The sequence below is a fragment of the Bos taurus genome, chromosome 1, assembly GCF_002263795.3.
Source record: "Bos taurus isolate L1 Dominette 01449 registration number 42190680 breed Hereford chromosome 1, ARS-UCD2.0, whole genome shotgun sequence".
NCBI classification, from domain to species: Eukaryota; Metazoa; Chordata; class Mammalia; order Artiodactyla; family Bovidae; genus Bos; species Bos taurus.
The window spans coordinates 152,096,456-152,122,887 of record NC_037328.1 but is presented as its reverse complement, the minus strand read 5'-3'; the positions used below and the strand labels follow the sequence as shown (position 1 = coordinate 152,122,887).

The 26,432-nt window shown below is 43.6% G+C and overlaps 1 protein-coding gene and 1 pseudogene across 1 annotated transcript in view; both read left to right on the top strand.

Annotated features, from left to right (window-relative positions):
- Positions 1-26,432, top strand: part of LOC112448102 (collagen alpha-4(VI) chain) — a 147,169-nt gene that overhangs the window by 60,749 nt on the left and 59,988 nt on the right. The window contains exons 10-17 of the mRNA XM_024997177.2: positions 6,717-6,788; positions 7,854-7,880; positions 10,408-10,452; positions 15,856-15,909; positions 18,991-19,053; positions 19,398-19,463; positions 25,452-25,505; positions 25,623-25,658. Of these exons, the coding sequence (XP_024852945.1) occupies positions 6,717-6,788; positions 7,854-7,880; positions 10,408-10,452; positions 15,856-15,909; positions 18,991-19,053; positions 19,398-19,463; positions 25,452-25,505; positions 25,623-25,658 (417 nt within the window). The remainder of the gene's footprint in view (positions 1-6,716; positions 6,789-7,853; positions 7,881-10,407; positions 10,453-15,855; positions 15,910-18,990; positions 19,054-19,397; positions 19,464-25,451; positions 25,506-25,622; positions 25,659-26,432) is intronic.
- LOC101902096 (ubiquitin carboxyl-terminal hydrolase 46-like) lies at positions 10,795-12,537 on the top strand (annotated as a pseudogene).

The window sequence follows — 26,432 nt, the reverse complement described above, 5'->3', positions numbered from 1 at the left end:
GTCATCCCCACCATCCTTCTCCAGAAAGCTTTCCATTTTGCAAGCTGGAACTCTGTACCTATTAAATGCTAACTCCACAGCTTCTCTCTGCTCAGTTCCTGGCAACCACTATTCTACTCTGTCTCTATGAAGTTGACTACCCTAAGTGCCTCATTAAATAGAATCTTACAGTGTTTTTTGCCGGGGACCAGCCCCGGCTGATCCAGGGTATTCAAAGCGGGGACAGCATCGGTGACCTATTTATTTAAATATTTTATCAAAGATATAAAGAGTAATAGGATGAGGATAGCTCAGTAGGAAAATTTAGTGGAGAAAAGAGGCTGAGTAGCTTGGTTTACGCCGGAGACCAATAAAACTTCAAGACAAGAAGCTTGCACCACTTACGTAGGCTGTAGGCGTCCTTCCGTTCTCCTGAAGGAGAGGAGACACTGAGCCCTCCCTGGTCGGATCTTAGAAGCCCAGGCATAATTAGCAAGCATGGCGGGTTCCGCGCTCCAGATGGAGACTCAGACAGAATTTGAGAGAGCGCGCGACATGGGGAGACCAAGTTTCAGTGAACAAGGCCCGCACTTTATTTTCCAAAGTAGTTTTTATACCTTAAGTTGTGCATAGAGGATAATGGGGGAAGGGGTGGAGTCATGCAAGGACAGCAGTTCCTGGTCCTAATTGAAGCCAGGCTTTCCTACTTATCATATGCAAAAGTTCAGGTGAATTACATAATCTTCTGGCCAGGAGGCCTGTTAACATTTTAAGAAACTTATCTTTCTCTAAAGGTGATTATTCCAAAGTCAGGCACCAGCCTTCAAAAAAGCATTGGACAAAGCTGCATTCCTATAGGGCAAAGGTGAGGTGGGCTCAATCAAGAAAAGAATTAACTCAAGGGTCCAAGGTTACAAATATTGAGGCTACTACTTACATTTCTATACGCCCATTATATCAATCAATACACTGCCAAGGACACAGTACATAAGGAGTATGGAGACTTAGCAGCAAACATTGGCCCAATAAGTGAAAAACCCTTCACCAATACAATTTCTAATCAATCTTTTAACTACTCAAAGGAATCTGTGTTTAGACGGTTTAGAACATCTCCTGCCTCTCACAGTTGGGAGGCTCTGAACAATCACATGTGGCCGGAAAAACCTATTCAGGCAGGCTAGAGGATTTCCAAAGGAGTTTGTAGGTTAAACACTGTCACACCCAGGAATTATTAACTGGAGCTGTAAGCTAACTCTTTTTTCAGAGAGAGGTAGTGGGGGACAGCCCCCCGTAAAGTCAGAGGTGTAGGTGAAAGCACAAAGCAGAAAGTAGGCAGACTCTGGTTTTGGGGGTAGATGCTCGAGAATTTCCAGGGGGACTCCTGAGGCTCGATCCCGCCTTTGCGTATGCCGAGCCTCCTTCCTCATGACCTTTGCCATGGGTGGAGCTTGCTCCCCGCAGTTTTTGTCTTATTTCACCCAGCGTAACTGTTACTGAATGCAAGTCTGTGTGCCCAATGCACAGTGAGGCCCAAACCAAAACCCAGCTTGGAGCAAAGAAAGGTTTATTTCAAGGCCCTCCAAGTAGACAAGTGGCTCAGGACCCCCAAATCCTGAACTCCTCAAAAGGTTGAAGGTATACCTGAACCCACATCTGTTTGAAGCCAGAACCTGTGCTTGTCTTATTATCTCTTGCTGTCTGTTAGGTGTAAAACACCTCATTTGCCTTCTCCATGCAATTTGAGCAATATTTCCAGTGTAGTATTTCATGTATTCATTGCAGCAAGCCTACAAATGATTCAAAGAATCAGTATTATCCAGATTCATCATATTTTATCAGTGGAGGAAACTAATTTACAGAGTCATGTACTCACAAAACAAGCAGAACTAGTGTTACTGAGTCCAAGCTTATGCTGCTCACCTCTTGACAGGCCCATAAATTGACAGATGAGCTGTTGGGGCGAGGAATAGCAACTTTATTTGGATAGCTGGCAGACAGAGAAGACTGTGGCCTCACGTCCCAAAGAACTGTCTTGCCTGAATTAGAATTCTGGCTTCTTTTATACTGAAAGGGGAGGGAGTAAAGTCAAACACCTCCAGGTTCCTGTCAGCTTCCAGAGGGGATGTGTTAGCTTATTCCCCCTGTAGTCACCCACAGGTGGGCCTGGTCAGGAGGTTTCCTGTTGAAAGGTTGCAGCTGTGAGCCATGAGCCACACCGGGATTCATGACCTCTGGAGGAGAGGATTTCAATCTAGGGTCAGATATGAGGCTTGACCACTTGAAACTTTTGTGTAATAAAGTTTTATTAAAGTGTAAAGGGATAGAGGAAGTTTCTGACATAGACATTAGAAGGGGGCAGAAAGAGTGCCTAGTTTTTAGCAAGGCATTATATATCTGTTAATATATTTGTTATATATCTCAAAACTGAGAGAAACACATCAGGCGCCTCTCTCACAACCTGCACTTTGAGATAGCATTGGCACAAGGTGAGTCATCTCTGGCCGTAGAACAATTGACATGAATCTAAAGAAAGGCAGATTTCCAGGCAAATGCAGCGTTTCATTAACATAGCTTAAGAGAAGCTCTATACAGTCAATAAAAACAAGACCAGGAGCTGACTGTGGCTCAGATCATTAACTCCTTATTGCCAAATTCAGACTTAAATTGAAGAAAGTAGGGAAAACCACTAGACCATTCAGGTATGACCTAAATCAAATCCCTTATGATTATACAGTGGAAGTGAGAAATAGATTTAAGGAACTAGATCTGATAGAGTGCCTGATGAACTATGGAATGAGGTTCGTGACATTGTACAGGAGACAGAGATTAAGACCATCCCCATGGAAAAGAAATGCAAAAAAGCAAAATGGCTGTCTGGGAGGCCTTACAAATAGCTGTGAAAAGAAGAGAAGTGAAAAGCAAAGGAGAAAAAGAAAGATATAAACATATGAATGCAGAGTTCCAAAGAATAGCAAGGAGAAATAAGAAAGCCTTCCTCAACGATCAGTGCAAAGAAATAGAGGAAAACAACAGAATGGGAAAGACTAGAGATGTCTTCAAGAAAATTAGAGATACCAAGGGAATATTTCATGCAAAGATGGGATCGATAAAGGACAAAAATGGTATGGACCTAACAGAAGCAGAAGATATTAAGAAGAGGTGGCAAGAATACACAGAAGAACTGTACAAAAAAGATCTTCACGACCCAGATAATCACGATGGTGTGATCACTAACCTAGAGCCAGACATCCTGGAATGTGAAGTCAAGTGGGCCTTAGAAAGCATCACTACAAACAAAGCTAGTGGAGGTGATGGAATTCCAGTTGAGCTATTCCAAATCCTGAAAGATGATGCTGTGAAAGTGCTGCACTCAATATGCCAGCAAATTTGGAAAACTCAGCAGTGGCCACAGGACTGGAAAAGGTCAGTTTTTATTCCAATCCTAAATAAAGGCAATGCCAAAGAATGCTCAAACTACCGCACAATTGCACTCATCTCACATGCTAGTAAAGTAATGCTCAAAATTCTCCAAGCCAGGCTTCAGCAATACGTGAACCGTGAACTTCCTGATGTTCAAGCTGGTTTTAGAAAAGGCAGAGGAACCAGAAATCAAATTGCCAACATCCGCTGGATCATCGGAAAAGCAAGAGAGTTCCAGAAAAACATTTATTTCTGCTTTATTGACTATGCCAAAGCCTTTGACCGTATGGATCACAATAAACTGTGGAAAATTCTGAAAGAGATGGGAATACCAGACCACCTGACCTGCCTCTTGAGAAATGTGTATGCAGGTCAGGAAGCAACAGTTAGAACTGGACATGGAACAACAGACTGGTTCCAAATAGGAAAAGGAGTACGTCAAGGTTGTATATTGTCACCCTGCTTTATTTAACTTATATGCAGAGTACATCATGAGAAACGCTGGACTAGAATAAACACAAGCTGGAATCAAGATTTCCGGGAGAAATATCAATAACCTCAGATATGCAGATGACACCACCCTTATGGCAGAAAGTGAAGAGGAACTACAAAGCCTCTTGATGAAAGTGAAAGTGGAGAGTGAAAAAGTTGGCTTAAAGCTCAACATTCAGAAAATGAAGATCATGGCATCTGGTCCCATCACTTCATGGGAAATAGATGGGGAAACAGTGGAAACAGTGTCAGACTTTATTTTTTGGGGCTCCAAAATCACTGCAGATGGTGACTGCAGCCATGAAATTAAAAGACACTTACTCCTTGGAAGGAGAGTTATGACCAACCTAGATAGCATACTCAAAAGCAGAGACATTACTTTGCCAACAAAGGTTTGTCTAGTCAAGGCTATGGTTTTTCCTGTGGTCATGTATGGGTGTGAGAGTTGGACTGTGAAGAAAGCTGAGCGCTGAAGAATTGATGCTTTTGAAGTGTGGTGTTGGAGAAGACTCTTGAGAGTCCCTTGGACTGCAAGGAGATCCAACCAGTCCATTCTGAAGGAGATCAGTCCTGGGATTTCTTTGGAGGGAATGATGCTAAAGCTGAAACTCCAGTACTTTGGCCACCTCATGTGAAGAGTTGACTCATTGGAAAAGACTCTGATGCTGGGAGGGGTTGGGGGCAGGAGGAGAAGGGGACGACAGAGGATGAGATGGCTGGATGGCATCACTGACTCGATGGACAGGAGTCTGAGTGAACTCTGGGAGTTGGTGATGGACAGGGAGGCCTGGAGTGCTGCGATTCATGGGGTCGCAAAGGGTTGGACACGACTGAGTGACTGAACTGAACTGAACTGAAGAGAACATTTCCATGAGTAAGATGTACTGGTTTGTTGAGACATTATCCGTTCAAGCTTTGGGTCTTAGGCAGAGCCTACTTGAAGAAAGGCAGATTCCAAGGCAAATACATAGTTCATTAACATAGCTTAAGAAGAACATTTCCATAAGAAAAATGCATTCGTTAGCTAAAGGTTTGAGAAAAGTGTAGGCGGAACCAGGTATCATCATGACAGCACAGGATTTAAAAGAAACCTTTTAGTTTTGTAGAGAGAAGGGGAAAAAAATCTGACACTTGTGGTTTGTGCAGGAGACACAGGAGACCTGGGTTAGATCCCTGGGTTGGGAAGACCCCTGGAGGAGGAAATGGCAAGCCCACTCCAGTATTCTTGCCTGGGAAATCCCATGGACAGAGGAGCCTGGCGGGGTACAGTCCATGGGATTGCAGAGTCAGACGCGACTGAGCATGCACACACAGGCATGGGAAGGTAGTGTTCCCTGAGAGAGGCCGCTATGCCCAATTTATAGGCGACATCCTTTAGTGATTTACTTGTGTGTACGGGGGTGTGTGTTAAGCCACTTCATTCAGGCCTGACTCTTTGCAGCCTTATGGACTGTAGCCCACCCGCTGGGCTCCTCTGCCCATGGGAGTCTCCAGGCAAGAATGCTAAGTGGGCTGCCTCTCCCTCCTCCAGGGGATCTTGCAGACCCGGGGAAGAACCTGCATCTCTCCTGCCTCCTGAATTTGCAGGCAGGCTCTTTACCACTAGTGCCACCTGGAAAGCCCTGTACTGGTAACAGAATACCAAGTTCCTTCCCTATTACACTAGGGCCCAAACCCAGGTCCTTTCATTCCAGACTCAGAGTACCTCTCATGTTCCCATGTTCCCTTCTACTGTCTGGGCAGTGTTTGTAGGGAAGTTATCTGGCCTCATTAAGTCAAAGTTAGCTGTTCATACGGAGAAGGCAATGGCAACCCACTCCAGTACTCTTGCCTGGAAAATCCCACGGATGGAGGAGCCTCGTGGGCTGCAGTCCATGGGGTCACGAAGAGTCAGACATGACTGAGCGACTTCTCTTTCACTTTTCACTTTCATGCATTGGAAAAGGAAATGGCAACCCACTCCAGCATTCTTGCCTGGAGAATCCCAAGGACGGAGGAGCATGGTAGGCTGCTTTCTACGGGGTCGCACAGAGTCGGACACGACTGAATCGACTTAGCAGCAGCAGCAGCAGCTGTTCATATTTGCAGACCTTCTTTTGATGAAAGTCTCATGGGATATACACTACTTTTTAATTTACCTTGAATCAGTTCGGCAAAAGGCATGATATTTACCATCCCCCTTTGCCTCCAGTATTAGATCAAGAGGTCATATTAGTTGGTAGGATTCAGAAAGTCATTCTTCAAGTCTTGATTGGACGATACTGTATGCCAGGCAGTATGCTTATGGCTGGAAACCCAGAGACAAAGAAATGAGACGTTGTCCTTGTCTCTAAGAACTCATACTACAGCAGGAATATAACACGGAAAACAGATAGTGACACAGTATAGCAGAAACAGCTTCTCAGGAGGAGAGGTGATATATGGTCTACACCTTAGGGGTGAGCGGGATTTCACCAGGATGAGAGAGTTAAACAGTGTGGTTTATTCTCTGTGGAGCACAAGAAAACGTTCATCCAGTTTTGGCTGCCTGGAGGAAATGTTCAAACACACCTTCTGTTTTGTTTGAGTGCTTAAGTTTTCCCAAAGTGGCTTGACTGAACGGATTAAAAATCTAGATAATTTGGAGTCATCAGTGTGGGCAGTTGCTGGATGAACATTCTGATTGCCTTGCAGGTGATCCAATCGGGTCTTTGAGGATGTGAAAGGACTTGTAAGGATCGTGTTGTATTTTAGTCACTCGGATGGCCGTTACCGCTAGCTGGAGCCGATTGGGTGGTGGTTGAGATAGCTGCTGGATTGTCTCTATGTGTGTCATTATTCCACAGGGAGAAAGAGGCCCCCGAGGCCTTTCTGGACCCCGAGGTGAGGAAGGTTGCTGGGGTACACGAGGTGCCAAGGTGAGTGTGACCTTGAGCTGCGGCATTCTTTCCTTGTCTCTGTTTTATCCCTTGAGTTTAAGGAAAATCTTAATTCTTCAACATAGCTGTGATGTTTTCACTCTTCTCACAGGGAGGGTTTCCTAGAAGTAGAAGTAGAGCCTGAGAAAAGGAATCCAGTGTAAATAGTTTCTTGGGAGGGGACCAAAGTAAACACTGGTAGTGGAGTATGAGATGTGGAGAAGTGAGATGGAAGGGAAGGTGGCCTCAAAAGGCTGCCTTGTTCAGTAACCACTGTGGGTGGACAGAGCTTAATTCTGCTGGGGAACCGTGGGAGCCGGCGTGGAGCAAATGTGCACTTCAGTGTTATCCCACTCCAGGGTGAGGGGGTGGGGTATTCATGTACCCAAATGCTATCAGGCATTAGCTGAGGGTTGCTCTCAAGGGGCATTAATTCCCCAGTACTTCTGGACCGCCTTGTGTGTGGACAGGCTCTGGCTCCAGGAAAGAACCCTCAGGAGATGAGTCACAGAACTGGCAGCTGGAGGCGGGGCTTGAGACCCTTAAAACATTAAAGGCTGATGGGTGGGGCATCATTGCCTTAAATGTTTCCTAACTTTCCAGGATTAGACAGTCTTCTTCAGTAAGGCTAGAAAGTCTTGTCTGCAACTTCAGAGTCCTATAGAGTTTTTCTGATCACAATGACCATATTCTGCATATTCTAATGTTTCTCTTTCAATGAATTTATGCTGTTGTTCCTGGAAGCCTTCTCATGCTTGTTATTCAGTGTATTCTCAATTTTGTGCAACAAAGTATGACTGTTATAAGTGGAAGATCACTACTGTTTCCAGCTCAGCCCTTACTGTGTGAGGAGTGGCAAGATGCAATTTTCTTCACATCACAGGTGCAGGGAAGTGGTAGTGATCAGAAGGCTGCGATGTCCATTATGGTTACTGGAGGAGGAACCTTCATTTTGATCTAAAAAATTACATTTTCTTGAAATTAGGGACATATGGTTCTCTAAGTGAAACAATAGTTTAAAAGCCTCATTCAATCTCAGTCATTTTTATTTCTTCTTAACTTTAGGGAGCAAGAGGATTTTCAGGAGAAAAAGTGAGTGACCTTCCTTACTCTTTTAAAACTGGAGAACTGACTCTTTGGGAAACATGATAATGAATTCACTTGTTTTTCCTTCCTTGAGTGAGGTGGGACTTAAAACTTTCAGAAAAGGGAATATGTCAAAAAAAAAAAAGGGGGGGAATATGTCAGATGTCATTAATGGCCAAACTGCCACGCTAATGAATGGCTAATTGTAAGTCATGTATTTCAGGCTCACGGCCTGGATCTATATGATAACTTTTAAGCCTTGCTAATTCTGTAAAAATTTAGCCATCTGTTTGTCATGTTTATTTGGAAGAGTTGGTCCTGAATTCAAGGCATGGTCAAGCTTGGTGTCAAGTAGGAGAGAGATGCTAGCACACAGCTGCAAAGGAGCTGGCATAGTAGGGAATGGCTGTGTATTCAGAAGCAAAGTATCCATTTGCTTGTCCATTCATTCAGAAAAATTTATTAGGTTCCTTCTCTGTTCCCCACATTACCCTTGGGAATGGTTACAAAGTGGTGAAAAGTCAAACAATGGCTGATAGGTATCAGGTCTCCTGGTACCACTGACCCATCCCTATAGCCTGTGCCCAACACAGCATGTAATTTTAGCCCAGCAGTTTCGTGTGCTCATATTCATTCTCTAACTCAGCCGTATGTTTGCTAAAAAAAATGCCTGAAACTTGATTTCCTTGTGTGGCCAGTAGGAGTAAATCAACCAACCATCCCACATATGTGACATGCATCTTATTCTGCTTGCTGCTGCTGCTGCTGCTGCTAAGTCGCTTCAGTCATGTCCGACTCTGTGCGACCCCATAGACGGCAGCCCACCAGGCTCCCCCGTCCCTGGGATTCTCCAGGCAAGAACACTGGAGTGGGTTGCCATTTCCTTCTCCAATGCAGGAAAGTGAAAAGTGAAAGTGAAGTCGCTGAGTCTTGTCTGACTCTTAGCGACCCCATGGACTGCAGCCTACCAGGCTCCTCCATCCATGGGATTTTCCAGGCAAGAGTACTAGAGTGGGGTGCTATTGCCTTCTCCATTATTCTGCTTGCAGAACTTCAAATATTTTTCTTCAAAAGATGCTTTGTAAACTATTTTCTTCAAAAGAGTTTCCCTGGTGGCTCAGATGGTAAAGCGTCTGCCTACAATGTAGGAGACCCGGGTTCAATCCCTGGATTGGGAAGATCCTCTGGAGAAGGAAATGGCAACCCACCCCAGTACTCTTGCCTGGAAAACCCCAAGGATGGAGGAGCCTGGTAGGCTACAGTCCATGGAGTTGCAGAGAGTCGGACACAACTGAGCAACTTCATTCACTGAGATACTTGGGAAAATGAAGGATCCATAATTTGAAAGTGATGGAATGCTTGATGAACCATCACAATACAGCTGCCAGTTTTTACTTTCATCACGAGTTAGCCCCAGTGTTTCAGTTCTTTTCTAAAGAAGTTTTTTTTTTTTTTTTTTAAGTCTTTCAAAATGCATACATATGCATACACACTCATTTAATTCCTACTTCTTCTGGAATCATCCAAGTTTCCATTATGCAGATTAATTCAGGGATATTTGCCAGTCTTTTTAAACTAAAAAAATAGTCAGTGGCATATTCTCAGGATGCTTTTGTGTGCCTTCAGTTCAGTTCAGTCGCTCAGTCGTGTCCAACTCTTTGCGACCCCATGAATCGAAGCACGCCAGGCCTCCCTGTCCATCACCAACTCCCGGAGTTTACTCAGACTCACGTCCATTGAGTCAGTGATGCCACCCAGCCATCTCATCCTCTGTCGTCCCCTTCTCCTCCTGCCCCCAATCCCTCCCAGCATCAGAGTCTTTTCCAATGAGTCAGCTCTCCACATGAGGTGGCCAAAGTACTGGAGTCTCAGCTTTAGCATCATTCCTTCCAAAGAAATCCCAGGGCTGATCTCCTTCAGAATGGACTGGTTGGATCTCCTTGCAGTCCAAGGGACTCTTTGTGTGCCTTAGCTTCAGAATAAAAGAATGTAAAACTATGAAAAAAAAAAAAAGAAACCCAACGGCAAAAGGACCAATGTTAGCATGTAGACAACCTGTGAGGAATGTTTCATTCAGTCTTGTGAAGGAGTTACAGTACTTGTTTCAGTGTAAAAACTTAAAAGGAAGTCTTTCTGTCCATTCAAAATCTGAGTTCCTTTTCTTTAACAGCTGAGCTGTCAAGAAAAACAGTATATAGAGCTACTATCCACCTCAGGAAGAAAATAATTACTGCTTTTAATGCTGCCATGCATTGGAGAAGGAAATGGCAACCCACTCCAGTGTTCTTGCCTGGAGAATCCCAGGGACAGGGAAGCCTGGTGGGCTGCTGTCTATGAGGTCACACAGAGTCGGACATGACTGAAGTGACTTAGCAATAGCAATACGTGAATGCAGTATATAAATGTTTTTTTTTTTGGAGGTCTAGATTCTTGTACCAACTGAGAACAATATTAGCAAAGAAATTAGCATCAGAACAAGAACATGTACCCTGGTCCTCTTTGCCTAACGTTCTCATCTTCCTTTGCACCGCAGGGCAACCCTGGTGAGGAGGGTGTTGATGGCTTGCACGGAGACCAGGTACACAAAGTCTCTCATTCTGTGTCCCCAGCCCCTCTCTGCCCCCACTAGTGTGGCATTAATAGTCTCTACGGTTGCCACGATTGGTCTGGAAATGCAAGTAAAGACGCATGGTTAACAATGTCGAAAGTTAGCTTATATATTTGCTATTATCTTCAAAACACGAGGGTCTTGGAGACTTAACTCCCATTTCACGTATTAATGTCCAGTATTTTATTTCTGTATTTTTATTTTGTTAATTTCTGCTAAATGAGACTTTGTCGCAATTATGGTTTTATCTGGTTGATCCTTATCTGGCTTTACCCTCATTTCTGTTGCTATCACTGATACCTTCAAAAGAACATGGAAAGATGGTGCTTCTTTTGCCTAAGGCACAACTTTTAGAGTTTTTCTTTAACAACGGTTGTAAACTCCCTTGGTTGTTTTTTATCTGGAAAAAAAAAATCTCATGATTTCACACTTTTACTTGAAAGATTGTTCTTCGGTAAACTATTTTCTCTCGGACTTTGGAAATGTGATTTTGTATTCTCCTGGGCTTCTATTGTCTTCTCTCCTTCGCTTTTGCTGTTTAGAAGTTATCCATCAAGCTGAAAGCTTAACCCCAGCTCACCTCCCCACCGCCAGGACCACCACGCCTGGCCTCCCCTTGAACACCCCACCATGGCCAGTCCTGTTTTCACCTTATAAAGACGGTGGTGTGGGATCAATGCAAACTTTAGACTAATGGCTGTTTGAAACATTGCCTCCACCTATTATATGGGTGCAGTATTCTGTGATGATTTGACAGAGAAGGACACCTGTGTTCCTCACTCTCAAATATTTTGAGTGGTGCCTCAAAGGGCACCCAATGCCTCTACTCTGGAAAAAGACATTGATTCAGTGCAGTTTCCAATCAATGAACAATGCTTTGAACTGGTCAACTTCAGAAACACATGCTGCTGTGGTTCCATGCTGCGGCCTTGAACTCCTGCCAGAGGTTCAGGGAGAATGTCCTGGCACACAAGGCCTAACCCAGAAAGGAGGAAAACTTGTTGACCTGTCTGGGAGACTGTTTCCACAGCATTGCCACCCCGAAGAAGGTTAGTGTGACCCCACCAGAGAAGTGCGTTTCGAGGTTGAGACACGAAAGCGATCTCTTAGACAAGTACATGCAGCAGGATGCTCATGAACGTTTAAATTATTTGCTGAACGCGGACATCCCGCAGGAAGAGAAGAAACTAAATGGGAGATTAAAAAATGGCAGTGTGAAGGAACTGCAGAGAGTGATAAACCAGGATCACTTGTGTCCATGAGATTTCTCAGGGAACACTCACCCATGAAACTTGATGCTTGAGCTGTGATAAACCAGGATCACTTGTGTCCAAGAGATTTCTCAGGGAACACTCACCCATGAAACTTGATGCTTGAGCTGTGAAACTGTCTGTAGCAAAAGATGAAGATTTTCTTGACCTTTGTGTCAATGTGGAGCAGAATATATCTATTGCTCCCTGTCTAAGAGACTTCAGCAACACAGAAACATTGTGGAGAGGACAAGAATATTGTCGTGAAACAGGTGGCAGCAGAGGCCCAGCAAAGGATGAGCGTCAGAAAGCCGCCCATGATTTTGGCCTTGCGTGTCGAGTGGTACAAGTACAGGGAGCAGCTCCACGTACACCAGATGATCTTACCAGGTGGTCTTCCTGCTGGAACTGCAGCTCTCCAACGCCTGCAGTGATGTGGTGCATCTGGACTGCATGTACCTTCTGGCTGTGGTGGTGGTCCACTGGGGCAGTGCTCCTAATCATGGCTTTATGTCCATTTTACTGTGGTGAAAAGTCATGGCTTCTGGCTTTTGTTTGCTGATGACGTGGTAGAGAAAATGGATGCCCAAGCTACTGAAGAATTCTATGGCCTGACTTCAGATATAAAAAAAAATTCAGAATCTGGATATATTTTATTCTGTCCATCAAGATAATAACTTAAAGGACTGTGGGACTCATTTGAATGGGGGGAACTGTTCAAAGCACTCTGAGCTGCAGACGTTTCTCTGCAGACACCCATCCCCGCCAGAGACCCACCAGCAGTGTACTCCATGTCTCAAGGGTCTGGCTGTGTGACTCCTCCCCCTTCCCCCAGCTCCCCTTCATTTTCCTACATGCAGCCCTACTCGTGGGTTTAAGTTAGTCTGAGGTAACGTCAACTGCAGTCAGATTGTAGTAAGGTTTAGATGAATGACATTTGCTAATTTCAGGATTGAAATCACGATTGCTGGGAGAAATATTAACAACCTCAGATAATGCAGATGATACTGCTCTAATCTAGTCAAAGCTATGGTTTTTCCAGTGGTCATGTATGGATGTGAGAGTTGGACTCTAAAGAAAGCTGAGCACCAAAGAATTGATACTTTTGAACTGTGGTGTTAGAGAAGACTCTTGACAGTCCCTTGGACTACGAGGAGATCTAACCAGATCTCCTTTCCAAATCCTAAAGGAAATCAACCCTGAATATTCATTGGAATATTCTTGCCTGAAAAATCTCATGGACAGAGGAACCTAGTGGGCTACAGTTCATGGGGTTGCAAAGACTCAGACAAAGGACTGAGTGACTGAGCACACATTCATTGTAAGGACTGATGCTTAAGCTGAAGCTGAATGCTTTGGCTACCTGATATGAAGAGCTGACTCACTGGAAAAGACCCTGATGCTGGGAAAGACTGAGGGCAGGAGGAGAAGGGGGTGACAGGATGAGATGGTTGGATAGCATCACCAACTCAGTGGACATGAGTTTGAGCCAACTCTGGGAGTTGGTGAAGGACAGGGAAGCCTGGCATGCTACAGTCCTTGAAATCGCAAAAAGCTGGACACAACTGAACCACTGAACAACAACATGTTATGGCTCTGTCTGGCTGAATTAGAATGACATTTATTATAAACATGGACAGTCTATTTGGGGTATTTACTAATCTTCCTAAAGAAAGTGAAAGAAAGTGAAGTCACTTAGTCGTGTCTGACTCTTTACGACCCCATGGACTGTAGCCCACCAGGCTCCTCTGTCCATGGGATTTTCCAGGCCAAAATACTGGAGGGAGTTGCCATTTCCTTCTCCAGGGGATCTTCCCAACCCAGGGATCGAACCCAGGTCTCCCTCATTGTAGACAGAGGCTTTACCGTCTGAGACACCAGGGAAGTAATCTTCCTAAATGACTTCCTAAATGACTTCTCATTTCAATGCATTCCTTTAACTCATCTTTGGAAAGACTGCTCCCCATTTTTAGCTTCTCTGCCTCTTTTCCAACAGAAGGACAGAAGAATGCGGTGGATGCCCACCTTTTAAGAGCTGAAACTATAGCTTTAAGTTTGCGTGAGTGAAAAGGTTTAAAAGGAACCTCGAAACTGAATTCATCCTCCAGGTGGAACTTGGAGAAGAGAAGCTGTTGAGGGTGTCTAGTGGCTGCCCTGGGCTGTGCCTACCGGCTGTTAGAATCCCAGGGACTGAGGAGATGTGGAGCTCAGGGCAGGCAAAGCTGAGTGGGGGAAGCTTTTATGTACAGTGGAAAGTGGCTTTTCTTGTCTTGCTATCAAAACCTAGTTTCAGGGAAAGGGCTCTGTGCTCTGTTTTCAGTGCTGCTTGTCTTCTGTCCGTGAGTTGTATCTCTCCTTTATCTGATGCCGCTAAGCTCTCCAAGGGATCTTTCCAATCCTGCTGGTGTTTCACAGTCAGTGGTGGCAGGGCACAGACCCCATGGAGACTGCCTCCAGCCCAGTTCTCCTTAGCCAGGCGATACCTTTCCTTGCAGGAGGTGCATTGCACACCTGTTCGCCTGTTAGCATTTCGGTCGTGTGCGAGGCCCCAGCAAGGCCCAGGACTAACATGGAACCTTCCCTAGAGGAGATAGTGGAGTTAGCTCAGGATACAGGTGGGTCAAAGGGAGTGTCCATGGGTGGGTGGAAAGGTGACCAAAATGGCAGTGTTTCCTTGGCTCAGATTCCCAAGGTGCTTGACAAGACGGAGTGTTTTTTTGGATGAACCTTATCTCACCATAGTTATTTTACCTTTTTCACTTTTGTCTTATATGTATTTATTAAATCATTTGAGTATTGGTACCTTTTATTAAAAGGGTCCTTGTGGGGGAAAAAAAGTTAACCATCAAATAATGGTTGTTCCTTTGTCAGCAACCTTTAAAAAATATCGGCTGCTTCCCAGATTTCCGTTTGTTTCCAGTTTCTGCAATTTCGTGTGACCAATCCAGGTGTGGGTTACTTTTCCCTTATCCTGTTTGGGACTTATTAGGCTTCTGAATCTGAGCATTTGTACCTTCTCTTAAGTTTTGGAGACCTCTCTGGTGGCTTAGAGGGTAAAGCGTCTGCCTGCAATGCGGGAGACCTGGGTTCAATCTCCAAGATCCCCTGGAGAAGGCAGTGGCACCCCACTCCAGTACTCTTGCCTGGAGAATCCCATGGATGGAGGAGCCTGGTGGGCTACAGTCCATGGGGTCGCAAAGAGTCAGACACGACTGAGTGACTTCACTTTCACTTTAAGTTTTGGAAAAGCCTTAGCAGATTATCATTTTGAAGTTGTTATTTTTCCCATTTTCTCTGTGATCTCCTTCTGGAAGTCTAATTGAAAATTTGTGGACCTTCCCATTTTATCTTCAATAGCTTGGTCTCTCTTTTATATTTTCTATTTCTTTGTCTTTCTGTGCCGGAGTCTGAATAATTTCTTCAGTTCCTAGCTCACCAATCCTTTGGTAATTTGTGTTTAGCATACAGTTTAACCTGCCAATTGGATTTTTAATTTTGGTTATTCTGATTTCCACTTCAAGAAGTTCTGTTTGATTTTTCTCTCAAATCTGCTTGATCATTTTTAAAAATAAAAAAATATAGTGGCTGTTTTACTCTTTCTTTTTGGTTAGTTAAATGTATTAAAGATACTTACGGTAATTCTGATTATCTATAGTCATTCGAAGCCTGATTTGTTGTCTGTCGGTTCTGCTGGTTTCTTCCTCACGTGTGTTGTGACTTTTGATTGAAACTCATTTTTGATGGAACTTTGTCTGCAAGAAGTCGCTGAAGCCTGAGTGGAGTGCTTCTGCCATGCACTTGTAGCTCTACCTCCTGGAAGCGCGTTAAAATAAATGTAGTTTTCACACCACATACTTGCAGAATGATCAGAAGTCCTTAGGGAAGCCAGTGGCTATTGCTCCCCTAGATTCCTGCTTTCTCTTTATTAGGAACTCCAAGGATTTCTCTTTTCCTTTATCAGCTCATAGATGTAGGTAAGGTATAATTTTTCAGGATATCTCGTCTGTCGTAGAGTCAGATTTAGAACTTCCTGCTCTTGGCTAGAATGTCAAAGCATGTGAAAAAGTTTCCGGTGTGACTAATGTAATGAGGATTCTTTGTATGTTTCTTTTTCTTTTCCTAGGGTGATCGTGGAGTCCCAGGGTCACCAGGAGAAAAAGGGAATCGAGGAAATAGGGTAAAGTGTGAGGATACCCTTCTTTCCTATTTTTCATATTCCTGCTGCGTAAACTCACCTTGACAGCTCATTTTTAAGCTCTGGGAAAGAATGATCTAGTGACTTTATACTAGACTGGGAGTTAAGGGCAACAGACATTAGATGAGTGTTTGGAATCTTTACTGAAGGCCTGGCTCCACTGATGGTGAGGAATAGGTAATCCAAGTTGCCTGTCTTTTGTGGTTTATCACATGCGACATTCCCTGTCTCACCAGCTTGCTGTAGCTCCCTGTCACCAGGATTTCATCTCGCATCCAAGGCCTTTCAACCACACCCTTCTCTAATCTCGGCCAAGAACCTGTCTTTCCCAGACGGATTGTACTTCCTACTCTGTCTTGAAGGTTCCTTCTGTGTCCCTGCCTCTGTGTCTCAGCCTGCGCCAAGCACCCCTCCTTGAATGCCCTTTCCCTGCCTCCATCTTTTAAAAAGATTTTTACAAGCTTTATTGAAGTATAATTGATTTGCAAAGTTGTAATAATTTCTGCTGTACGGCAGAGTGCTTCAGTTATACGCATGTATTTATTCCTTTTCATATTTTTTCCATTCTGGTTTATCACACATAGTGTTCTCTGCACGATCCTGCAGAACTTTGTTGTTTATCCTGCGTATACCAGTTTGCATTGTGCTAACCCCAAGCTCCCACTCTCTTCCTCCGCTGTCTCCTCCCTGCTTCCATCTTCAGTGCTTATTTGAACATCACTTTTCTTCAGTTTCCATCTTCTTTCTTTCTCCCTGTGATGCCCTCCTTGGCCCTGTCAGTCTGGTGGTCTCCCCCTTCTCTTCGTCCTTCCCGTGAGCACTGTTTGCACAATCTGCTTGAAGTTACCTCTCTGTGTAAGGGAAGGCAGATACCCGATGTAAGTATCGCCACTCTCCCTTCCTGTGCCTTTGGCAGACATCACTAGTCAGTTATGGAATCCAGCCTGAAGGGCACAGCACCATAATCAGCTTCTGCTGATTGGATAAAGGGGGTGAAATTTATTTATTTCTTTGTACCCCTCATAGAATTAGAATAATGAATTGATTTCCTGATAAGTAAAATGGGGACTTACAAGGCATGGCTTTTTACTGAGGTTCAATTTCCAACCTGTAGTTTGTAGACCAAAATTGCAGAGAAGGTGGGGCATACCACACCTCTTCCAAGACTGGAGAGCCTTCAGTTTCTGCCAAATCTTGTTCAACTCAGTAAATGCCCTTCAAGTGCTTCCTATCTGCAGGGCATTTTGGTAGATACAGAGATGGTTCAAAGGTAAACAAGTCATGGTTATGACCAACAAAGAGCTGGGTAACTGGTGCAGGAGATTGGATTTGTAGAGGAAGAACTCTAACACAAGATAGGATAAAATAAAATCTGTAAGAAAGGTGCAGATGAAGAAGAATGGGAGCACACACTGACTTGGAGAGGAGTCTAAAAGAGAGTGGCCTTCTTCATCCAATCAATCATAAATATTACCTGAGCATCTGTTGTAATTCAGGTGTGAGTTCTGTGTCTCAGAACTGGCCTTTATGTGGAAAGACAGACATGAATGAAACAATCATGGAAATAGATGTAAGATTACTGTGGAGATAAGTGTATGAAGAGGAGGTAAATTTCAGGGGCATCTGATCCAACCTGTGCAGTCAGGAAGCCTTCACTGAGGAAGTAAAGATGGGAGACAATTTAAAGGATTAGTAAAACCCGATGGTGAGGAAGGAGGAAGGGGAAAAGACCAGACCTCCCTACTGATGTCTGTGGGCCTTTGAGAATGTGCCGAGGGCAGGCAGAACTCAGGCATTCCAGGGAAAGCAGGAAGTCAAGACAGTCTGCACTCTGACCTCTATGAGAGGCACATACAGGGTGTTCCAGGCTAAGTTTCAGCTGGCCTAGAAACTTTCAGCAGGAAGGTTTATAGGCAAAGAAGAACATGTTCAAAGCCATCGATGTGGAGGATTACTCTGGAAGCCAGTATTTGGGTCAGCAAAAGGAGGAGCTAGATGTTGGGCAAAACAAAATAGGAACCATACACCAGATTTTATACTTCACATGTTAATTTATTATTCTATTGACTCCCTGTAACAGCCCTAATAAGATAGGTGTATCATTTTTACAAGAGAAAAGATTGTCTTAGAGAAGTCAAATAAATTTGTCTTGCTAGTAAATTAATCAGCAGGATGGGAATTTGAAGTCATGAATTCCTTCTTATCACTATATCAGGCCAGGGACGAGTTGAGGAGGGGGCTTCTTGTAGAGCCCAGAGAATATCTGTTTCCTGTGTGTCTGAGACCCAGATCTCAGAGGGGTTGCCACACATCACTATTCTCAGAGTGTGTGTACCCTCCATCAGTTCAGCTCAGTTCAGTTGCTCAGTCGTGTCTGACTCTTAGTGACCCCACGGACTGCAGCACTCCAGGCCTCCCTGTCCATCACTGTAAGTAACACCCTCTGTGGAAGGTCCCTGCAGTGGAGCGGCTCTCCAACTCTGTGGCTCTGTAGGAACTGGGACACAGAGATGGTACCGCTAACGGCAGATTTTATGAGACGCAACCATTTGCTTATCGTGTCATAGTCTCATAGCAAGTGGGTCTCCCTCTCTGGTTCCCCATCGACAGCAGTTAGGAGCTCTGCAAGCATTTTTTGTCTCTTTGTCCTCCTTTTTTTTTTTTCTTCCATGAGATCACTTGCTCTGCTAATGCTGTGCACATCTGTGATGAAGAAAGCCTTCTTCTTTTTCTTATATGTGTGTGTACGAAGGAGCATCAGGAAGCTGTGGAAAGATCCAGGGATTTGGAGGTGGGGAGATGAGGTCCACATTCCCCATACACAAATGGGTTAATTCTTGAGTTTTCAGTGTTGAATGAGGTAATATACATTAGGGCCAGGTGTGTCACAGATTTCCGATGAAAGTATGTTTTTTTTTCTGTGTCTCCTTCTCACCTCTTTGCCAGCGAATGCTTTAAGGTTCAAGTCCTAAGTTGCTCTTTTAATTTAAGTCTCCCTTCTCCTCTCCCTTTAGGCAATAGGTGATTTTAAAAAGTGACACTTGTCTTTTAATGTGATTTAAGGGCTTGATGGGACCACCCGGACAACGTGGAGAGCGTGGAGAGCCTGGGCTAAGGGGAGATCCTGTGAGTGGTGGTTGAGGCATTTCTGCTGCATTCATCCAGGGACTGTGAACTGTTTTCTTGAGCACAACAGCAGAGAACAATGAATTACTCATTAATGAGGCATCTGTTCAGCCTATCTAAGTATTGCAACAAATAAGAGATTTGAGAGAAAACCCATCTTACAGAACATCTGGGTTCTTAAAGAGCTTGGAATTTTAGTTGCACTGGGTATTTGGGATGATTGAGCAGATCCAGACAATGAAAAGATACCACTTTGGTACCTTTTTTCCCCCCAATCTTTCTTCCTGTACTTTCTTTTCCTGCCTTTCCTGTCCAGTTGAGCTAAGAAACTTTCATTTTCTCAGGGGGATCCTGGAATTGATAGTCCCATCCAAGGCCCTGAGGGAGAAAAAGGAAGGCGTGGACGCCAGGTAAGCCAGTCTCGTGTTTGCCTGGGGATACTGGTACCCATGGGAACAGATGCTAGCTGCTGCAGAAGACTTGGGCCTTCAGGCTGGATCAACGTAGAAAACCAGAGACCAAACCCGTAGGACTCCATTATCCACAGAGACGGGAACTCCCACCTGTATCCTTGCCTCTTAGGTTTTTGTTTTTTTTTTTTAACCAATCTTATCTAACACAGCATTAATAATATAAGTTATTTACATTTCTGGTCCTTGGTTTCTTCATCTCCAAAATGAAACCATTAGACTCAAGGATGCCTAAGATCTTTCCAGTTTTAAAATTCTCCAGTTTTATAATTTGAACAATGCTCAGGGTTTTACACTGCTGGCTTGCTTTCTGTTACTGCTTGTGTTAATTGATTTGTATCAGGTACCAGTCATTTTTAAAGATAAGGTCCTTGTCTGCTTCTAAATATTAGAAGTATCCTGACAGGAGTCATCACAGAAGCAACTAAATTTGTTGGAAGCTAATTTTAGATTTTCATGTCCCAGACATTAAAAGGCATGACTTGGAAAAAGATGAAAATAACCCAATCCTCACAATTCATCATTCCGAGTTTCCAGGAATGAAGTCTGCGTAGCAAATGCTTATATAACTACAGAGGATCCACTATTATTTGAACTCCAGTTTGCATCCTTTGACAAAACCTTACGGCTGTGGGTCTCCCCCCGGAATATGACTGGTTCACAACCCTTTGATACACATCCAGGTACTGAAGAAAATCCAGCTTGTAACAAGATCATTATTATGTAGCTATGTGAGAAAACTGTCACGACTTGCTGCAAGAACGTCTCATGCTCCTGTCAATTGCAGTTATTTTGGACCAGCTAGGAGGATTTTCTTTGGTGAGTTGAGATCAGAAGCCCTGTGAATAGCCAGCCACTCTATCAGCTATGGTGTTGAGCGAAGGGAAACAACTCTTAACTCGCGTGGGCCCCAGTTTCCGTGAGGTTTCCTCATGGGCAAGGTTGGACTATTAGAGAAATCATTTCAAAATTTCCAGGAGTCAGTGGGTGAAAGGACCTGATCCATAGAAACTGTGGTTTGCTCCTGTTTCACTGCTCAGAAGGAAGTCAGGCCCCTGTACAAACCGTCTAGTGTGTGTCTATCACAGCACCACAGCCAGGCAGCGAGCCTCCTGCTCCCAGCTTTCAGAGGCCTCCGTGGCTGACTTTAGCTGAGGGTTATTAACCTTGAACACCAGATCCCCAAACTGTGTGTGCAAACAAGAGCTGCAACCGATGCAGTGCTCTAACGTGCTGCATCTAGGTTCCCTATGCTTTTACTATGCAGAGCTCAAAGAAGGATCTTAACTACGTATTCTTTGAATAGATTCAGATAATAGAAGTCACTCCTAGAGCTAGGTAAGCAGGCAGCTAGCTGGTGGCTCAAAATTCTCCAAGCCAGGCTTCAACAGTATGTGAACCACGAACTTCCAGATGTTCAAGCTGGATTTAGAAAAGTCAGAGGAACCAGAGATCAAATTGCCAACATACGCTGGACATCGAAAAAGCAAGAGAATTCCAGAAAAATATCTACTTCTGCTTCATTGACTATGCTAAAGCCTCTGACAGCATGGATCACAACAAACTGTGGAAAATTCTTCAGGTGATGGGAATACCAGACCGTCTGACCTGCCTCCTGAGAAATCTGTAAGCAGGTCAAGAAGCAACAGTTAGAACCAGACATGAAACAACAGACTGGTTCCAAATTGGGAAAGGAGTGTGTAAAGGCTGTATATTGTCACCCTGCTTATTTAACTTCTATGCAGAGCACATCATGCGAATGCCAGGCTGGAGGAAGAACAAGCTGGAATCAAGATTGCCGGGAGAAATATCAATAACCTCAGATATGCAGATGACACCACCCTTATGGCAGAAAGTGAAGAGGAACTAAAAAGCCTCTTGATGAAAGTGAAAGAGGAGAGTGAAAAAGCTGGCTTAACGCTCAACATTCAGAAAACTAAGATCATGGCATCTGGTCCCATCACTTCGTGGCAAATAGATGGGGAAACAATGGAAACAGTGACAGACTTTATTTTCTTGGGCTTCAGAATCACTGCAGATGGTGACTGCAGCCATGAAATTAAAAGATGGTTGCCCCTTGGAAGGAAAGTTATGACCAACCTAGACAGCATATTAAAAAGCAGAGACATTACTTTATCACCAAAGGTCCATCTAGTCAAAGGTATGGTTTTTCTAGTGGTCATGTTTGGATGTGAGAGTTGGACTATAAAGAAAGCTGAGTGCCGAAGCTTTTGAACTGTGATGTTGGAGCAGACTCTTGACAGTCCCTTGGACTGCAAGGAGATCCAACCAGTCCATCCTAAAGGAAATCAGTCCTGAATATTCATTGGAAGGACTGATGCTGAAGCTGAAACTCCTATACTTTGGCCACCTGATGTGAACTGGCTCCTTGGAAAAGACCCTGATGCTGGGAATGATTGAAGCTGGGAGGAGAAGGGGATGACAGAGGATGAGATGGTGGGATGGCATCACTGACTCGATGGACATGAGTTTGAGCAAATTTCAGGAGTTGGTGATGGACAGGGAGGCCTGGCATGCAGCATTCCATGGGGCTGAAAAGAGAACACGACTGAGCAAGTGAACTGAACTGAGCTGACGTTGTAGCCTGTGAAGTGCTATGAGAAGAGAGCCCTCTAGAGAGCAGTCTTTCCTTGGTGTTAGTTCTGAGTTGATATGAAGTGCAGATTCAAGGTAATCTGGAAAGAGAAACTCTACCGTTTGCCTAGTGTTTGGGGAAGGAAGGGGAAACCGGTAATGGCTTCACATTTCTGGGGAAAACAAAAACCAATACGACTTTTCTGGAAGGCAATCAGATAACACCTATCCATCAGGACTGCTGTTTTTCATGTTTTTTTTTTTTTTTTTTAAATATGCAAGTGACAGAAAGCCTGACTGGCAGTGTTTAGCTAATAAATGTGTTTGATAGTCCAGGGGTAGGTGACTCCAGGTCTGTTACACCAGCTCAATGATGTCATCAAAACCCAGAGGTGTCCTCAGGGACCCAGGGACTCTTTCCACAGTGCCATCCTCAGTGTGGCTCTTGGGCTTGACACTATAAAGCATTTCGTCTTCACCTTTGCATAAGATGCCCATAAGATGCCAGAAGGAAAGGGGCTTTTCCTCACCAAAGTACACCCAGCAATATTCTCTTTATAGCTCATTTGACCCATATAGCTCATTGACCACCTGCCCTCACCCCGTTTTAAGAGAGCCAGAGAAAGCAAGTCTCTGCCAGAGGACGTGAGATCGCGAAGACTGGTTTAGACCCGTCTTAAGTTGGTCCCTTGGAGCCTGGTGTGTGGTTGCAGCAAACGAAGCTGAGGTTTTCTTAGCAAGGAAGAAAGGGTTGAGAGAGCATTGTGGAGCCACATCTGTGTCTGCTGTGGCTTAAGGTGTGTGCGTACTTGGACCCAGTCCTCACAATTCTAGAAATTTATCCAGAAGCTTATGATGGGCCAACTCCAAGATTTAGCTCCAAGGATGTGCAATGTAGAGATGTTTAATCACTTCGATGCTTGAAAGTCCAGTGACAAGTTGTTCATATAAACAGTGGGGCCCTTCACATGTTAGGCTATTATTAAGCTGTGAAAAATAGTTTAGAAGACTATTTCGTAATGAGGAAAACATCCATAGTATAATACTCAAGTGAAAAAAACAGATTACAAAACTCTGTATTCAACAAAGTGTCCAGATTGATAGAATATATCTACATCTATTTATCCTAGAAGGATAAACACCCAACAGCTATACAGTTCTTTTTCTTAATTTTATTCTCTGAATTGTTGAAATAGTCTGTGATGACCTTGTATTAATTTTTTCCCAAATTTTTTTATTTTGAAAAAATTTAAAACTACAGAGAAAGGTTGTAGTTTCAAGAATAGCATAGTGAACACCCATTGCTATTATTGAGCCAATTTGCTTAATGTCTCTCTGTACAAATACATAGGTAATATATGTGTATATTCTGCTGAGTCATTTGAGGATCAATTGGAAGTATGACATTTTGCTTCTGAATATTCAGCATGTATCTTTCAAGAGCAAGGATATTCTCCTATATAAGCACAGTAGAGTCACCACTGTGATGACTGTTTAGAGTCATTAAAAAATGTCTATATGGGTGCAAAATTATTTTCTAATATATAGTCTCTGTTCAGATTTCCATACTTGTCCCAAGAATGCCCTTATGGCCGTTTTTATTGTTGTTTGGGACCCAGCCAAGCATTGTATGGTGCATTCAGCTCTCTTGGCTCTGAGGTATCTTAATCACAACTGTTTCCCAGTTATTTGCCTATTTACATGACATTGACATTCCAGACCAGTTATTTTGCTAAATATCCCTCAATAAGGATTTTCCTAATTGTTTTCTTATGAATGTGTGTGTGTTCTCAGTCCTGTCCAGCTCTTTATGACCCCATGGACTGTAGCCCGCCAGGCTAAACGTTTTTGGAAGGAGATTAATTAATCCTGAATCCTTCTTTGTCAGTAGAAGAGACACTGTCATTTATCTCATTGCTGTGCTTAGTCACTCAGTCGTGTCTGATTCTTTGCAACCCCATAGACTATAGCCCAGCAGGCTCCTCTGTCCATGGAATTCTCCAGGCAAGAATACTGGAGTGGGTTACTGTGCCCTCCTCCAGGAGATCTTCCCGACCTAGGAATTGAACCGGTGTCTCTCGCGTTACAGGTGGATTCTTTACCGGCTGTCTCATTATTGGTACATTGATTTTGTCACTTAATTAAGGTAATGTTCACCAGATTTATCCAGTGTGAACATGCTTTTCCCTCTTTCCAAGATTAACTAGTCTGGGAAGTGATACTCTGAGACTGTGTGTTTCTTCTTTCTGTACAATCGTTTATCCAATGGTTCTAGCATCTGCCCAGATAATTCGTTTACTATGCTGGCTGCAAAAAAAATTATATTGAAATGAGAAAATGATAGTTTAAGAAAGAATATTATATCTAGAGCAATTGTGAGAGTGCTTTAGTAAAGGCTTTTCCCTCATACGACCTACTTTATTATTTAAAAAATTCTCGTTATAAAAGTAACACTTACTAGAGATACTTTGAAATTCAGGAAAGTAAAATGTAGAGAAAAAAATCAGTAGTTTCAGTAACCGAGAAAGCCATCAGTCTGGTGAACTTTTGTTGATGGCAGAGTTCCTCCCCGTGAGAAAGTCAGATGAGGATTCCATGAGCTTATTAAAAAATGCCCTAAAACAATATAAAAAGTGAGGAATCATCATTTTGTCTTTCTCCATATTTGGAGTAAATTATTTTTTCATAAAATTTAGCATACTTGAAAAGAACAACATGATAGCACATTTTTTTCTACCTTACAAACTCCTGATAAACATAATTTCATAAGCATTTCTACCATAACGTAAATAACACTTCCCTCATACTGTGGAATATGTACATTGTTTTAGGATCTCATCTTTTATAAATAACAGTTGGAAGAACAGCTTTGCATAAAATGTTTTCATTTCTGTCTTTCATATACTTTCCCAATTTACGTATTCTTACTGAGGGACTCCCTCATAGCTCAGTTGGTAAAGAATTTGCCTGCAATGCAAGAGACCCCGGTTCGATTCCTAGGTCAGGAAGATCCACTGGAGAAGGGATAGGTTACCCACTCCAGTATTCTTGGGCTTCCCTGGTGGCTCAGTTGGTAAAGAATCTGCCTGCAATGTGGGAGACCTGGGTTCGATCCCTGGGTTGGGAAGATCCCTTAGAGGAGGGAAAGGCTACCCACTCCAGTATTTTGGCCTCGAGAATTCTGTGGACTCTATAGTCCATGGGGTTGCAAAGAGTTGGACATAACTGAGTGATTTTCACTTTCAGCCACATTGGGCTAGTTATTGGATTCCGTATGGGACAGCCCACGTCTAGAGACATCTAAACCGATTCCCTTTACCTCTTGCTTTCCAGGGAAGTTCCAATATTGATGGACCTCCGGGGGAAATAGGGAATGTTGGCCCTCAGGTAGGTGTGGCTGCTTGTGGGGTGCATTTCATCTGCTTTTGTGGAGGAGAAAGGTAGGCTGGGGTGAAAACTGGCTTGTTTCCTTCTGTAAAGTCTCTGCTTCCCTTCCGTCCTTAGGGTTCAAGAGGAAGACGAGGCCTGCAAGGGCTGAAGGTCGGTGCTTGCTGGGGAGAGTTGCTTTTTTGTTCCACATAAATGGCTATGTCATCTAAGTCCTCTCTGAGGCCAAGGGGAATGTTGGTTGGGTTGTTGGAGGCTGTATCAGCCTTGGGAAGTTTCCAAGAAGAAAGGAAAGTTTATATGGTTCCCTGCTGCCTCTCCAACCTGCTATTTCATTTAGATGGAAAATAAGCTAATACCTCAGAGAGTTGCTTTTAGCTCTGAAGTAATGATTTTTCCATTTAAAGAAGCAGGACTTTCAGTGGGTGCATAAGGGGATCTCATAGTTACTAAACAATGGTAAAAGACTGAGATTTTGCTATTTCCAAAGAAGGAATGGCATGATTTGCAGGTGGAATGGGATATCTCTGTGATTTTACTGAGCGTTTATCCAGTAACACTCACTGCACTAGACCTTCGTTTATATGGCCTCATGTAAACCTTTCTGCAGCCCCAGGAGTTATGAGCATCATTAGTTACTTTTTATGGCTAAGAGAGGAAATATCAGTTTAGCAAAGTGAAGTTGTTGTCAGAGGCCACATAGCTTTGGATTCAAATCCAAAGATAAGGTTACTCTTGGAAATTTTTGTACCAAGTGGAGTAAGATTTGTTAGGTACATTCCTTTCTAACCGATTCTGGTCATGCTGTGCTGGCATTTTTTTTTTTTAGAAGTCTCATGTTTGAGGATGAAGGAAAAGTCAGAGACTGATTTAAGTCATCTCTGAGGTTGGGAATGGGTGAGCGAGTGAGTGTGCATCTGTGTCTTC